At 36.7% G+C, this 17633-nt stretch overlaps 1 protein-coding gene across 2 annotated transcripts in view; it reads right to left on the bottom strand.

Annotated features, from left to right (window-relative positions):
• Nucleotides 1–17633, bottom strand: part of Tace (ADAM 17-like protease Tace) — a 126932-nt gene that overhangs the window by 41292 nt on the left and 68007 nt on the right. For both annotated transcript variants that reach the window (XM_081755543.1, XM_081755544.1), the window contains 2 exons: nucleotides 9349–9543; nucleotides 550–688 (listed from right to left, as the gene is read on the bottom strand). In XM_081755543.1, the coding sequence (XP_081611669.1) occupies nucleotides 550–688; nucleotides 9349–9543 (334 nt within the window). The remainder of the gene's footprint in view (nucleotides 1–549; nucleotides 689–9348; nucleotides 9544–17633) is intronic.

Below are 17633 nucleotides of genomic sequence, written 5' to 3'. Positions count from 1 at the left end.
CCATACAAATGAGCAATTTCATTCGCATTGGTCTACCATTCTTATGTTCTTGGCGTCCACTTTCAAATTTTTGAGTCATTTCATTATTCAAATTCATTCTTATTGCCCGTACAAATTACTACAGCCAAGCAATTTATAGCTAAATTATGATGTAACTTCAGAATTAAATAAATTTACGGGCATGTATGACATTTCGCTGTATAACCTAGGAAGTCTGTTGAACAGAGGACGCTGAACTACTGAAAAAGCCGTACTATATGACAAAGATGCGTTTATGTGTTTGTCTGAATGGAATTCGGAAATACAAATCTAAGAGTAGAATTTCGAACCTGAGTTGGGCATGTGTTCGCAACAAAGATATTTGAAATCACTGATTTTATGACGAGTGTCACAGTCTTTCTACTTATAAACTTCGATTTCTTCATTAAAGTTGATTATGCATTCAACCATTTGCATTCGAGTGAGGGACCGAATAGAAATTCGATATAATTTAGAACACAGAGCTCATAAGTAAAATATCGTATGATGTTTCACTTAATTTTCACTTACCTGGCGTACATATTCCTCCAACAGAGTTTCTACGAGGTGAACCGACGTACGCAAGACCCAGAATTCCACCTTCAAACTTAAGATCGGTAAACAGATGGGCAAGACAGAAATCTTTATGACTGTACTCTCGACTAAACACCTGTGAAAGAATATGCGTTAATCAGCAATGACTACGGATATTTTGATTTTATATTTCTATTGCAAAAAGATGATTTAAATAAAACTAACAAAATAGTTTCAACTTTTGAAATAAATTATGTTCTTTAACCTCGTGTTTATTTATTTTTATTACAACGATTGTTTCACTTGCTTGATCACCACCGCCTTCAGGGTAATACATACCTCAGACTCTTATTTATGCAAACGTTAAATCATTTCTTTTGTATGATTCACTATATGAGATATTCACATTACTGATTTCATGGTTATCCTCTTTTAAATACTCTGATAGATCTGATACTGTTTTTTTTTTTTTTTTTTTTTTTTTTTTTTTTTTTTTTTTTTTTTTTTTTTTTTTACATATCCCCCTTTAACCTAACATGTATACTTCTTTTCGTATTGCCTATATTTGCTTATTCACATAAGAACATAGACTGGTATAACTCACTGTCTCATGCATTATCTGTGAAATAATTTTTAATCCTGTTAAATGTTATTCTAGATTTCTCACATGTTTACATACTAAATTAATGTTTATAAAGCTTTTTTTAATTACAAATACAGAACGAATTTAAAACATGTTGCATTAACTTCTCTGTAAATAGGTAGAAATCTTACAAAAAAAAAGTTTAATAAAAATATGTTAATAAATAAACACACAATAATTAGGTACATTAGGCTGTGTGCTCATGTAAAAAAGCATAATATATGAAATGCAAAAACGAAAGTTCTTAAGGATTCCCGATATAAATAAAATTCCTGTGCATAAATTGAAGATTCTTGACTATCTAAATTTATGATAAATGTGGAGAAGTTATCTACAAATATATTATAATAATAAAAAGCGAACGTTAAGCTGTTTTCAAGAAACATGTAGGAGGAACTCAATACTAGTGTACTATATCAGTATATAGCGACATCATACATTCAAACTGCAACATCTACATTTACAAGCAGATGTATCCATCCAATAGATATATGTATTTCTCTGTACTTTTTTATTGTACCACCATTAAAAGTACTTATATACAGTACATCATATCAATATCAATATATTATTCGATTATCTTGGTAGATAAACGCACTGCTAAATATATTATAAAGACAAAACTGCAATAGAATAGTACATTAACCATTGACTGCCTTTCATAAACCCGACGAACGATAATACATTTGTAATTACCTCACTCATCGGATAGTGTACCACATCAATAGCATTTTCAGCCATTACCTAATATGTCCTAAGCACAACATCTTTTATATTCAACATCTAATTTGAATTAGTTGTAGAAGACCGCAGTAAACGTATTATACGAGTGATCACGGCTGGTATACAGTTTCAGATATAAACCCAAGTAGTGATTCCTGTCCTGCTGAACAGAAACATTACCCTTCAATCAATTAACCCGTGTGCAGTTTAACTAATTTCATTTAAATTAGGCTAACTCAAAATAAAATATAGATTTTTTTCTAAAACACATTTATGCCTATTTGAGTAAAGGAATACAAACTAAGTGTACTCCTCTTCTTCTTCTATGCTTAATCTGTTTTTATTCCAGTCAATGGCAGGTCTAAGTATAATCAAGGCCTTTCTACTTCTGTCTACCATGCCATCATTCTTATCCTTCCCTCTTCCACTTTATTTCCTGTTTTCTACATCTTTCGTGATCTGATCACTTCATCTTGTTCGTTTTTCCTTACTTCGTATTCCTCCGCCTTTTCAGGATTCTGACATCTGCTATTCACATCATCTGTCCGACCCATTTTGAACTCATTCGTCTTGTCCTATTTTTTCCTCTAATTATTTCCTTGTGTCTTCTTTACTGATTCTATCCTTTCTTTTCTTTCCCAGTATACTCCTTAAGAATTTCAATTTCTCTCGCTTCTATCCTGCTTCACTTTCTTTCTTTCATTTATTGACCATGTTTATGCCTAGATACTGCGATAGGTAGTAGTGGATTTTTTTCTTTAATTACTTCTTTACTTTTCTCGGTATATCTTTGTTCCAGAGAAGAAGTTTTACTTGTTGGTAGAATTATATATTACCTTTCCTTGTTTGGAATTCCGTTTGTTACCTTCTTATGTATCCTTCCGCCTACTGTTCTTTCTGTCTTTATATATAAATTGTGGTCTTTTGGTTCTACTTTCTTTATTGCTTCTTTACCTACTTTTATTTCTTAATCCGTATCATTGGTATCACATTGTGCATTTAAAAAAAATCTTCAACTATAGATTAATATTTTTTATCACTTTCAACTTTTAACCCACTTAATACTGTAATAAATAAACTGACCAAAATATAGTTTTAATACGTAGTTAGTTATCATTATAACACATATTTTAATAATATATGTGGATATTATAAATATACCATAGAATCTCCGTTTATTTAAGTGATATCTACTACAAGTACGGGTGTAGCTTTAAAAATAGCGTAAGTAAAAGGCTAATAGTCACTGCAAGAAACAAACCACATCACTAGGAAGTATTTCGAAGAACATCGTCTTCATCCTCAGCGTAGGCACACTTCGAAAAGGATTTAAACCAGTGCTATTCAACAGGTGGTACGCGTACCCCTGGAGGTACGTGAAGATGTTTCTGGGGGTACGTAATCCTAAAATAAACATATTTGCAATATTTATTGAATGATCATAGTTAAAGAAAATTTTGAAATTTCTCATGTTAATTTTTTCGGATGTGCAGTTTATCCCCCTGTAAATACTCATTTGATTGACACACTGATTGTCCTTTTATTGTGTCTTTATTTGCCCCTTTTTTAATCAACAGAACATGTGTATTAAGTTTAATAAGTTAATTTCGATTTAATTTCTTTTAAACAGCTTTAGGAGTACATAATTGAATGGTGAACTGTGTCTAGGGGTACGCGAGCAAAAAAAGGTTGAATAGCACTGATTTAAATCATAGGAAAGAAATTATGGATAGATAAAAATGCTTAAAAAGAATTTTAAAAATATGCGAAGCAAAAATCTTCTTGTCACTAGAAATAGGCACATGTTAATAGTAATTCACTTGTCATTGTTCACTGTTGTTTACTGTTGTTTTTCTTTTTTCATTACCTTCCAGACGGCGGAAATGAGTAGTAAAAACAACGCTCAAAATGGCATTTATCACCTTTATCTGAATTGAGTACCGGTTTCTCCTTATGAATGTGGAGAGCTTCTGTGAATGCGGCATTGAACCTCCGGGTTCCATAGGCCATAGAGTTAGTTAGAATGTAATAAGTTTCTCTAATTTTCCGTTCTGTTGCTATTTTTGTTTTTTCGATCAAACACGAATTACCAATGTTGTGGTTATTTTCTTTGAGATGTGATGCCAATCCAGATAACTGTTGTAAGCTACGAGATTTGGATGTACAAATGTGCTCAGCGATTCTGGTACAAATATTCCTTTTTTGTTTGGCCTATATATAATTGATCACATTGACATTTAACTCGATAGACGCCACTACTTTGTTGGGGATCAGTAAAAAATGATTTAATATTTGTAATATATTTTTCTATAGGTTTAGGAGGAACTTCGGAGACCATGATGTTATATTTATGCAATACCTTCAAAGATGGTATCTTCAAACTGAAAAACATTTTTACGGCAAAAAGCTATTAGTTGAGAGACTAGTTGAATTTTGTATGGGTTTACTTTTATTTTAAGCAAGGCAAATTCCACTGCCTGTAAAGCCAGGTCTACTGATATTGATGGATACATCTCCACTACGTCAAAGAATGCCATATTGATAGAATCCGCCGCAACAAACGAATTCAAACATGTTTTTAACTCGAAGTTATTTTTAACAGCATATTTGACACGGATTTTAAAAGATGCAAGTTTATTATACAACCATTTTGAAAGTATGTATGTAGTGTGATGAAAAGCAGCTATTATAGGTCTTAACGGAACGTTGGGTTTATGTATTTTTGGAAGATCATATGAAGGGTAAGGGGAGAAAAGAAGGAATGTCACAAAACTGCATTTTCGAGAAAACGGCGTTTTAATATTGAAAACCGCATGAAAAGAATAGGGTTAGTTACATCTTTTGCCCCTTTTTACATGGACATTTCTACATCTACGTATGCATGGCATATACAGTCAAATAGTACCAAGAGTCACCAACAGATAGGACAAAGCACCCGAAAAAGCTCATACATGGACATTCCTTGTTTTTTCCCCTTACCCTTCATATATAATGAGTAAGGCTGGATCGCTGGACTTTTAGTTTTGTTTTAACTTCGTCAGGAATAATAGGAGAATTATTAATCAACTGGTTGGTTATTGCTATCAAAGAATGTAATGGATTGCCTTTACACACGGTGAAACGGGATTTACGAGCACATTCATGGATTTTTTCACTATCTTGTTGCCTTAATATTATTACATATTTGTTTCCTTTGTTGGTTTTAATGCAAAAAAGTTCATGTCTACGCAAAAATGATCTTAATTGCATTGTTATCTTTCTTATGTGTGCAGTAGAATCATTGCGTTGATGATGCTGAGATAGTAGAAGGGCACATTTTTTTCTCATTTCGGTAGCGTCCTCTTGGTCTCTCACCTAATAGCTTTTTGCCTTAGAAATAATGTTTTTCAATTTGAAGATACCACGATCTTTCGTCAGGACAATGGATTGGCCATGGGCAATATTTTCGAACCTGGTATTGGACAAGTTCGAAACCAACATTCTCCCAAAATTTCCTCATATCAGGTATTTTCGATATGCTGACGATACCTTAATTCTGTACAAGAAATATCAGAATTTAAAGAAATTATTCGATGAATTTAACCAGATACATCCTAGAATCAAATTCACGGTGGAACTGAAGAAAATGGAGCTCTTAACTTCCTTGATATTACTATCAAGAGACAAGCCAATAAGTTTGTTACTTCAGTATATTGTACACCTCCTGCTGGTACCAAGTATATTCATTTTAAGTCATCCCATTCATGGCTTCAGAAACTGAATATTTGGAGAAACTTCTTTAGGAGAGCTCTTCTACTTTCTGATCTTCCTGGTGACCTCAACCAAGAAATTCAATATTTAATTAAAATTGGACAACAAAATGGTTTTCAAAAATCTTTATTACTGAAGTGGTACAAAGGGAGATCGACGGCACTTATTGGCCAACAACAAATGCCGAAGAGAACAAATGGATTGGCGTCCCCCTGGTCCCACGTATTTCGGCAAAAATTAAGAAGGTATTGCATAAATATAACATCATAGTCTCCGAAGTCCCTCCTAAATCTATAGAAAAATATATTACAAATTTAAAATCATTTTTTACTGATCCCCAACAAAGTAGTGGCGTCTATCGAGTTAAATGTCAATGTGATCAAATATATATAGGCCAAACAAAAAAGGAATATTTGTACCAGAATCGCTGAGCACATTCGTACATCCAAATCTCGTAGCTTACAACAGTTATCTGGATTGGCATCACATCTCAAAGAAAATACCCAAACAATGCCAATTCATATTTGATCGAAAACGCAGAAACAGCAACAGAACGGAAAATTAAAGAAGCTTATTACATTCATAAGGAGAAAACAGGCACTCAATTCAGATAAAGGTGACATAAATGCCATTTGGAGCAGTGTCTTTACTACTCATTTCAGCCATCTGCAAGGTAATGAAAAAAGAAAAACAACACGGAACAGTGACAAGTGAATTACTATTAACATGTGCCTATTTCTAGTGACAAGAAGATTTTTGCTTCGCATATTTTTAAAATTCTTTTTAAGCATTTTTACCTATCCATAATTTCTTTCCTATGGTTTAAATCCTTTTCGAAGTGTGCCTAGGCTGAAGATGAAGACGATGTTCTTCGAAAGTACTTCCTAGTGATGTGGTTTGTTTCTTGCGGTGACTATTAGCCTTTTACTTACGTTATTTCTAATTATTATTACCGCTCTCAATACAGTGATAAGGTGTAGCTTTAAACTGATGTACACTTGTATACTGCAAGAAACAAATTGATTTTATTTGGTAAACGAAGAAATAAAAGTATTTTCTTTTATGAGTATTTCTATATTTTTTAAATGAATTCTTATACCCACAGTTCTATATGATTCATAATGGAGATTGATGAGGCATGCTTAAGTTCTTGCTTTGTTGTGTGATTTTAGTGATATCTTACCATAACACGTGCAGTCAATAAAAATAAAGAATAAAGGAATTAACACTGACCGATACAAAACATATACGATTACATACCAAAAGCAAATAATTAAATACCAGTGTTTAGTTAGATGAACGAATTATATCTACATAATTAAGATATAATTCACCGATCCAGAAAACGACATCTCCGCAAAACGAACAATTTATTTCTATAAAAATGCAAATTCTGCATAGAACACTGAAGAGACTTGTGTTCTATATGGGCAAGATACATTATCGAGCAAAACTAGAATGTAAGCACTCGTGAAACTGCCGATGGCCGAAACACTCATCCTTAAACAGTGTTTATCCATTCGGAGAAAGTCAGCTACCAAAAGAAGCTCGATGTTTGGATGCCAAATGGTCTGACTGAAAAACATTTACACAATCGAATTTCTATATGCAAATCTCTACTGAAACGTAACGAACTCGAGCCCTTTCTGAAGCGGTTGATCACCAATGACAAAATGTCGATAATCTACAACAATGTGCGAAAAATATCGTGGTCGAAGCGAGCATACTCTATGACAAAGCCCACACTGACACCCAGGAAAATTATACTGTGCGTTTAGTGGGATTGGAAAGGTATTATGCACTACGAGCCGCTGCCACAGAGTAGAATGGCAATCAACCTATTCTATCGACAATCAGCGCAAGTGCACCTAGCAATTAAAAAAAAAAAAAAATGACTGGAACTGGTCAACAGAAACAGTGTCGTATACCATGTTGACAACGCCAGACAGCCATCAGACATACATTCGATCTCTCCAAAAACTTCTTCATGGTGTTAAAGTTAGTTTTTAAAGATAAACCAAGTGTCACAATTTTTAACCAGAAACCTCGGTGGTTCTACACCGACAGGATTATGATGTCGGAAAAACGGCAGAAGACCATCAAACAAAATGGTGCACATATGGTTTATTTTCAAATTATAATACATTCTCTATTTTGATCTCAAAAGGCTCAATATTTTTTTTAGATAATCTCATATTAATCAATCAACTACAGGGTAGGATTCAAAAGCCTTCGTTCAAAAAGACAGATTGATTGAGCTGATCGGTACAACTGACTAATAGTCTTCAAAATAGGCACCTCCTGCATCAATGCACTTCTGTAGACGGCTTTTCCATGACTCAAAGGCTTCCCCGAAGGCCTGTTCTGGGATGGCTGCAAGGGCTGCCTTGACATTTGCTTTGATGTCTTCGATGGAGTCGAAACGTTTTCCTTTCAGCGCTGATTTTAAGGGCGGAAACAAGAAGTCAGGAGGCGACAAGTCCGGATTGTAGGGAGGCTGGGGTACCACAGGAACGTTGACTCGGATCAGGTAGTCGGTGACCATGGAGGCGGTGTGACTGGGGGCGTTATCGTAGTGTGAAGCTTCCAGCTGTCCCTGATGTCCATGCGCTTGCGTGCGACGCTTCTTTTCAGGACTTCCTAGTAGTAAGCAGCGAGTTTGTCCGGGCGGGACAAACTCGTAGTGGACGATCCCCGTCACTTCGAAAAAGGCGATGAGCATGGTCTTCGTCTTCGATTTACTAATCCGAGCTTTCTTGGGACGGGGTGAGTTTGAGGTGTGCCACTCAGCGCTTTGTCGTTTTGTTTCTGGATCGTACTGAAAAGTCCAAGTTTTGTCGCCGGTTATCACTTTCTCGAGAAAGGCAGGATCGCCTTCGCACAATTGCAGCAGTTCTTCGCATCGGAGCACTCGGTTCCGTTTCTGTTCTTCAGTCAAAACTCTCGGCACAAGTTTCGCGCAGACTTTCCGCATGTGCAAGTCCTCAGTAACAATGCGTTGCACCATTGTCTCCGATAAGTTCAGGGCTTCTGCTACTTGGCAGAGACTCAAATGCCGGCCCGTGTTCAAAAACTCACGCACTCACTGCACATTCACGTCAGTACGGGCCGACGACGGGCGTCCAGACCGGGGTTCGTCAGTCACCTCTTCCCGACCCTCACGACAAGGCCTTGTGCCATATTTTGACTTGAGAATAGGACAGACACTCAGTCCCAAACGCCCGTTGAAGCATGGCGAACGTTTCGAAAGGAGGCTTGCCCAACTGGAAGAAAAATTTGATCGCGTAGCGTTGCTCTAACGAACTTTCCATATCGCCGTGTCAGCACCACCGTATAGAAGCTACTGTTAAGGCCGATGCTACCGCTCCGAAAGCTGGGAGCCAATTGACCCGCGTTGCGCTGTGAAACCAACACCCACCACCACCGTCGCTGTCAAGCGGAGCGCGCTGCAGAGTGCGCACGCGTCAGTATAAATTAAGACTCATTACTTCTGAATCCTACCCTGTACATAAAATGTTCAGCACGTACAAAATTTTCGACAAAGAAATTCGTCTGAATCCGAACATCACTCAAACCTTAGTAATATGTTAGTAAAATATTGCTAAGTTAATAAAATAGTTTGACATCAGGTCAGTCACAATTCTGTTTTTCAAGAAAAAACAGAGAATGCAAACACTTACCTCTAGTAAATTTCGAACATCCCATTTATCTTTCACCATATTATAATGTAAATCTCCATGACGAACTCTGTGTGGTTCACTATGAACCATAATTTTTTTGATAACAAATCCCATACCACGGAAGCCATCTTGATCTGGCCTATCTCTCCACACTGTGTCTTCATATATTTTATGAACACGATCAATCAGGCTAATCTGTAAATGTTAATAATTCTGTATTACATTCTTTAACATTAATCTTAAATATCAAATATTCCTACGATGAAGCAAAGCCATTGAAATAATCACCCTCATGAAAACTTTAGAGAAAACAGGCAATGTACAGTGCCTGTTTTCGCATGTTTTGCTCATGTGCTACAGGTGTTACATGTAAAGTAAATGGTTCGGAACAGAAACAGGCACTTATCCGGGAAATAGCACCTGTTTTTGAATATAATAATTCTTGTCCTGACATGAAATCACATGTGTGCACTGTACATTGACTGATCAGTACCTGTGCAACGCGCATGTACATGCAATATTCAGAAGAAAATGTTGCGGGCTGCAGACATGTGCAGATCAGCGAATGTAAGTTCATGTGTAGCACGTGGTATTTAGTGAAAACGTGTCTGCGTATGTAACGGTTCCAACACATACATTGTACTACACCGATATTGTAAACATGTACATTTGCGTTCCAGGCCAGCCGGTATTTTAAATGTTGAACGAAAATTTACTGCACATTACATATAATGTGTTCCGTTTTTTAACATGATTTTCAGCTATGCTGAATTTCAAAAGAAATCTGCTGTGAACATGAGCTGTTTTTTCCCTGTATTGCCGAATGTTCATGCAGGTTCCAGAGAATTGTTCATCTAGCAGGAGTTTGTCGTTTACATGTCTGGTACATGGTATGTTTTTAATACGGAAAATAGGATTTCCAGGTGGTTTGTTTTAGCAGAAAAGGGTTGTATAAACATGAACTGTACATGGTATGTAGTGACAGCATGTATTTGCAGGTTACAGAGAAACAGTACACTGTCTGAAATATAAAAGAAACATGCCCGGTAGACAGAATGTTTTAAATCCGAGAAAAGGCCATTTTCAGATGGGTTTCTCATTAAAAAAAAAAAAAAAAAAAGGAAACTGTTTTGTTATTAGGTGTATGTTGCTTGTATCAACATCATGCACATGCAGTGTCCTGCTACATGTTGCTCTCGAATGAATTCTTGAATTTCCAGCAAAACAGACTAATCTCGACAATATTGGAAGGCTCACTGTGTGGGTAGAAATTTGCAGGTGCGAATTTATATTTTCCTGGACCAGCAGCAGATACTGGTATGTTTAGAAACATTGTGTTGCTGGAAATTCAGTCTTGATTCTTATTCTTTCAGCAAAATTTCGAACTCAAGTTTCATTCAACAGTGTACATATTTTATAATTACCACAGCTAGTAGGTCTAAAGACCAGGGACAGGTTAAAAAAAACGAAAATTGCGCCCTATAGTGTAGATGCCCGCTAGTTTGAAATAATGGTTGCCATCTTGAAATTTTAAGTCTGATAGCCACCAAAAACTATACAGCAAATTTCGGGTGTCTCGTGTTTTTACCCTCAAAGATAAAAGACCAAAAACTGCGCCCTGTAGCGTAGATGCTTGACATTTTGAAATTTGATGTTGAATGGCCGCCAAAATCTATACAGCAAAATTCCGGTGTCTCGTTCTTCTACCCTCAGAAATGCAAGTTAAAGGGCCAAAAATTACGCCCCATAGTGATAATGCCAGCCACTTTGAAATGATCGCCGTCATCTTGAAATTTGACGTTGAATGACCATCAAAATCTACTACTGCAATTTTCGGGTATCGTGCTTTTACTCCGAAAGTTTCTAGTTAAGAGGCTGAAACTGGACCCTAGAGTGTAGATGCCCGCCAGTTTGAAATAATGGCCGCCATCTTGAAATTTTAAGTCGGATCGCGGGCGGCGGGGCTTAAAATGGGAAACAGCAGGGAAATGAAATTTTGAAGTCCCAGTGCTGCCTATTACAGTTTTCTTTTTTTGCATTACTTCCTGTTTTATTATGTCATTAGTCCTTAAAAAAAACATTACATAAAAACGGACTGGGAGTCCGCTTCCACCATTCTTTATTCGCAAAAAAATGTTTACGAAAAAACATTTACTGAAAGAGCTATCTACACTTATCTTGATGCGCTCCATCACTTTCGGCGGGAAACCGCAGCCAATCTGCACATGCGACGTCACGTTTCTCGGGAAATCCGCATCCAATCACTATCGAATCGAGGGCTTGTGCCACTTAACATTCTCATTTACTACAGGCAATGTACAGGGGACCTGTACATTCAGTGTTAACTAATCGAAAAATGTAGTTTTCGTATCGTCTGAACCGCCTATTTCCAGTTCCCCTTTCACTGCATGTTTGCGATCCCTGTACATTGCATGTTCAGTGCTCTCGAACAATACTAGAATAGCACTGGTCTTCTTCCTTTTACATGCAATGTTCAGCGGATGATCAGCTGCTGTTGAAGAGAAAACACGTTAAGATCAGTTGCAAAACATGCAGTCCACAGATGTTGCGTTCGGTTATAGGTACAAAACATGTGTTTTCCAGGTACAAACCAGGTGTTCACTTCTTCCTTGTTTACCTGTGTTTTTCCGTTTCCAGGGACTGAACACGCAATGTTTTTAAGAAACATGAGCACATGATCAGGCGTAAAACAGTGTTCCAATTTCAAGGGTTTTCCAGGCGCATGTTGTACATGCGCATGTACGGTACGTGTTTTTTTTCTGCTGGGCACTTAAAGAGCGTATGGAACACTTTATAATATACCGAATTACTCATCTACTTGTATTATTCCTATACTAAGTATTACATCCAATATTTCGAGTGTGTCACTCGGGTATTCCTCTATTGAAATAAATCTTATTTACAGTACCATATTTGGGAGGTGATTCCTGACACCAAGATGAGACAAAAAGTATAGACTAACCTGGGTGCACAAATGTTTCCTATGATCTATATGTAGTAACAATCTCACTATTATAGATGAAAGGAAGAAAACAATAAAGAAAGGGGCACAGTGTAAGAGTACATAGATCTTGTATCTTAAACTTACTAACGATAGCACCTGTAGATTATTCGAATCACAGTAATTAACATGTATCATAATTAATGTTAATATGTACAGAGAACGAACCAGTAAAGAACGGCAAAGGAAAGCGATAGCAGAATCTGAATTCGAATATAAAAGTACGTTGCTTTAGAAATAAGGCTTCGGAAGAGAAAGAAAACATATATAAAATTTTCTCAAAGTATATATGAATGTATATTTTTCTCGTATCATACAGAACTGTATTACTATTTCTAAATGTAAACAGAAATCTACTAGTGTTTTAAAAAATCAAATTGGTTAGCTCACTCGTCTCTGATAAGTGTGGTTTTGAGTTGGATTCCTTTCCCAACAGGAAGTTGCTTCCGTTATTCTGTGAGGCCTGGACCAGTTATTTATATCACTGAAAATTAATCACTGTTCTTTTGTTATATGCCCAAACATGAACACATTCAGATTTTATGTTTATATGAAAGTGTTTGTTTGTGTAACTTGCGTTTTATGACTCTTTTGACCTCCAAGGCTACATCAGACATGGATCTATAGATTACCTTAGACCTAACTAACTAACCAACTCTATGGCCTATGGAACCCGGAGGTTCAATGCCGCGTTCACAAAAGCTCTCCACTAACTTCTATCCTTAGCTAACTGCATCCAGTTTCTACTTTGTATTCCTATCTCTGCGAGATCCATCTTAATATTGTCCTCCCATCTGCGCCTAGGTCGTTTTCCGATTGGTCTTCCAGTCAAGACTTTGAAAACGTTTCTACTTTCTTCCATTCTAGCTACATGACCCGCCCACCTAAGCCTCCTAGATTTGGCGACCCTAACAATGTTTGGTAGACCATATAAATTATGTAGTTCCTCGTTATGGAGTTTCCGCCATTCCCCATTCCCGTTCCTCTTGGGTCCGAATATTCGTCTCAGGATCTTGTTCTCAAATACTTTCAGTCTATGTTCTTCCCTCAGAGTAAGTGAACATGTTTCGCAGCCATACAGAACAACAGGCATAATTATCGTTTTGTATATTTTAAGCTTCAAATTCCTCGACAGAATTCGCGACGACAAGAGATTTTGAACCGATTAGTAACACGAATTCCCTGCTTTGAGTCGACATTTAATTTCTTCGTGAATATGATTTTCCTCTGTTAATATTGATCCTAGATATTTGAAACTATCCACTTTATCAAATGTATTATTTAATATTTTAATGCATCCATAATTTGCTGTATTCCGGTCCCGACGCACTTCCATGTATTTAGTTTTCTCTGCATTTCTTTCTATTGTTCTCCTATCATCCCCTATTAAATTTACATCATCTGCATATGCCATAACCTGGTGAATACCGTTCAACTGTAGGCCCTGGTTGCTATCTTTGATTTTCCTTATAGCGTATTCCAGAACGAAGTTAAATAATAATGGCGACAACGCATCTCCTTGTTTCAGGCCATTCTCGACGTGAAAGCTCGTGGACAAAAATTTTCCTACCCAGACTTTACTTTGGGATTCATTTAAACATATCTTAATTAATCTAATTATCTTTTTCGGTATTCCAAGTTCTGTAAGAACGTTGTATAATGTTTCTCTCCTAACCGAGTCGTACGCCTTTCTAAAATCAATAAATAATTGATGTACCGGGGTATTGTATTCCCACTTTTTTTCGAGTATTTGGCGAATGGTAAATATTTGGTCGATAGTTGATCGATTTCGTCTAAATCCGCACTGATAATTTCCAATAATTTCATCTACGTATGGGGTCAGTCTTGCTAACAGAATATTTGAAAGGATTTTATAGGATGTTGACAGAAGAGAAATGCGTCGATAATTATTACAGTCAGTTTTGTCGCCTTTCTTGTGAATTGGAACAATGATTGATTCTTTCCACTCTTGTGGCAATTCTTCCTTGTTCCATATAAGGAGAATGAGTTTGTGTATCTTGTTCCACAATTTTTCGCCTCCAGCTAAAATTAACTCAGCCGGAATTTCATCTACACCCGGAGATTTGTGTTTCTTTAATTTCTTTATAGCGGTTTCTACTTCTATTCGGTTGGGTTCTGGAATATACGGTTCTGCGGTGTGTATCACCTTTTCTCCACGCACACTAGTTCTTGGTTGCGTGTTAAGCAAGTCGTCAAAAAAATCTTTCCATCTATTTAAGATGCTTTCCGTGTCAATGAGAACTGTACCGTCAGATTTCTTTAATATATAAGCACGAGGTTGATAGCCTCTCTTAAATTCGTTGATTCCCTTATACATGTCCCGGATGTTTTTATTTTTACTATTATCTTCAAGTTCCTTAATTTTAGCTTTCAAAAAACCGCGTTTCTTTGTTCTAAAAGTTTTGGAAGTTTCCCGCCTGATATCTGCGAACTTTTGTGTAGTTATTTCATTCGGATTTTGTAGCCAGCGTAATTTTGCCTGTTTTCTCTTCTCTGCTAGTTTTATGCATTCCTGGTCGAACCATGGTTTGTTCCTACGTATTTCCGCGTGTCCCAATTTTTCTTTTGCTGAAATTTTAATGCTATCTCTAATTTCAATCCAGGTATCCTCAACACTAGTGCACTCCGAATCTTCTAAAGCCGAGAATATATTCGAAACTTCAATCTGGTATTTCTCTCTTACTTGGCTCTCTTCTAATTTCTTTAAATTGAATCTCTCCGTTTTCGGACAATGAATATTACCTTTATTCAACGATAACCTCTCTCGTATTATCGCTGCTACCAGGTAGTGGTCAGTGTTACAATCAGCCCCTCTAAACGACCGGACATCAATTATGCTAGATTGCCTTCTTCTATCTACTAAAACGTGATCAATTTGATTATGTGTTTTTCCGTCTGGTGATGTCCAAGTGTATTTATGAACGTCGCGATGTGGGAATTTTGTACTCTTCACGATTAGGTTTTTGGATGTTGCAAAGTTCACGAGTCTAACACCGTTGTCATTACTTTCCTTATGCAAACTTTCGTTCCCTATAATCGGTTTGAAAATATCCTCTCGTCCTACCTTTGCATTGAAATCCCCTAATAGAATCTTCATATGGTATCGCGGGAGTTGGTCAAATATCCGTTCCACTTCTTCGTAAAACTGTCTTTTATATCGTCATCCTTATCTTCAGTTGGGGCATGTACATTTAAAACAATAATATCACACCACCGTCCCTTAAGAGTAATAAAAGAAAGTCTGTCAGTAACAAATTTAACTCGTTTAATTGCTGGTAATATACGTTTATGAACGAAAAACCCTGTTCCTAACTGGTGATTTTTATTTCCTTCCCCGTAAAAGAACGTATAATTTCCGGAATTCTCAGATCCATTTCCTTCCCACCTAACTTCCTGAACTCCTACTACGTCCATCCTGTATTTCTCTAACTCACTCGTTACGGATTTTAACGCGCCTGCCCTATAAAGACTCCTAATATTCCATGTTCCAAATCTCATGTCCATTTTCTTTTGCTGGGGTCGTGCCAAGTTATCAGTCCTTGTCCGAAGCTTTTGTGAATATTTCTGAACAAGTGCTTTTTTTTTTTTTTTTTTTTTTTTTTTTTTTTTTTTTTTTTTACAGGATGAGGTTGTTAGCCCTACCCAAACCCCCAAGCTGGAGGACCACTCCTAGCCGGCTGTCCGCGACTGCTTATTCAGTATATTCGCAGCTAACCTCTATATCTAGAGGCCTTCTCCTCGATCCGCAACCTGAGGACGCGCCATGCCGTGGTGATAGGAACCCACGTTACACGGACGTTAGACCTAAACCGCATTTATATCAATTGGGTAAACAAGCTCCGGATCTCCCGAACTAATGGTGAAAACGCTACCCTTCGGAACAGGAAAGCTTATTTATCTAAACAGAAACAAAAATCTATTAATGTAGATTTTGTTTGCTTCATTTATTATTAGTATATTTATTTGTCTTCTTAATCCTCGTTAAAGAACAACGACTAATGTTTAGTCGAGGAATAAGTATTACTTAAAAAAAAGTTTTATTAGTATTAGTAATTATTTAACTCTATGGCTAAAGAAACCAGAAGATTCATAGTTCCATAGATATCCTCAGAAAAACCTTGAATATATATACAAATCCTTGACTAAATATTCCTCAGGTAATCCCTGATAATATACACAAATTTTCTCCCTAATTTCGTTTGTATGTGGTATTTAAAGTATAAGGTGTAGAATAGTGAAACATACAGCATGGGAAGAAAACCTGACCAAGTTTTAGTTACAAGTGCTCGATATCCCCTGCTTTCGTTCCTCAACACACGTCCTCACGGTACTTTCAAATCCAACTACATATATCGAAGCATATAATGGTCAACTCCACCCACAACCGCTCGGATCCAATTCTTCAAGTCATCACGATTATCTGAGAAGGGTGTTTTCCGCAACACTCTCTACATTAGCTGCTCTAGTAAAGCAAGCTCTCTGCTTGCCTTTACAGTTTGATTTGCTGGGGATTCGCACTTAATTTTTTCTTATGCGCTCAATGGTTTTGTCGGAAATAGAAGGGCGTTCCGTGAATTTCTCCTTACAGAAACATCCAATTGTTGTGAAGTTGGCATACTCAGGGCTCATAGTGGTCTGGTCTCTTGTAAATAGTTGAAAAGTGACCAAAAGCACACGAAAAACTGACCAAAAGATGACCAAAATCTCATCATGCCCCTTTTTTCCTTTGTCAATTTCTCAATCACCTCTCTGTTGTTTTGTTTCATCTTTTCTTCTTTACTTCTTCTTTTTGAGTTTCCTCTTTTCTTACGTTTTCTAAGTATGCTTTGTAGTTACGGTAAGCAGATTTAGCAGATGTAAGAAGCTTCTGAGTAAGTGGAACCAGTTCTGGCCTATTTCCTAATTTCTTCATCCCAGACATTATATTAAACTTAGCATTGAGAGTTAAAAAAGCCATGAAATATTCAAATTCATCACCTACTCTTAAGAAGAACATACAAGAAGCATAACACAAGACGAACATGATGAACCACACAAACACACACACACACACACAACGTTGAGCGGAGCGTTAACTATTACAAGGGAAAACTAAAAGACTATTATGATAGAAGAAAGAATAGACACAGAAGGGTTCTCAACCCCACCTTGAGAGTTAAGCATACACCAACCATCCACTGTGCTTTAGAAAGAATAAAATCTGAAGTGAGAATACAGCTGACTGTTTCACATGTGGCAGCAA

This window comes from Thermobia domestica, chromosome 4, assembly GCF_964235325.1.
Source record: "Thermobia domestica chromosome 4, izTheDome1.hap1.1, whole genome shotgun sequence".
NCBI lineage: Eukaryota > Metazoa > Arthropoda > Insecta > Zygentoma > Lepismatidae > Thermobia > Thermobia domestica.
Note: the sequence above shows the minus strand (reverse complement) of the source record. Positions and strands in the feature narration are given on the sequence as shown.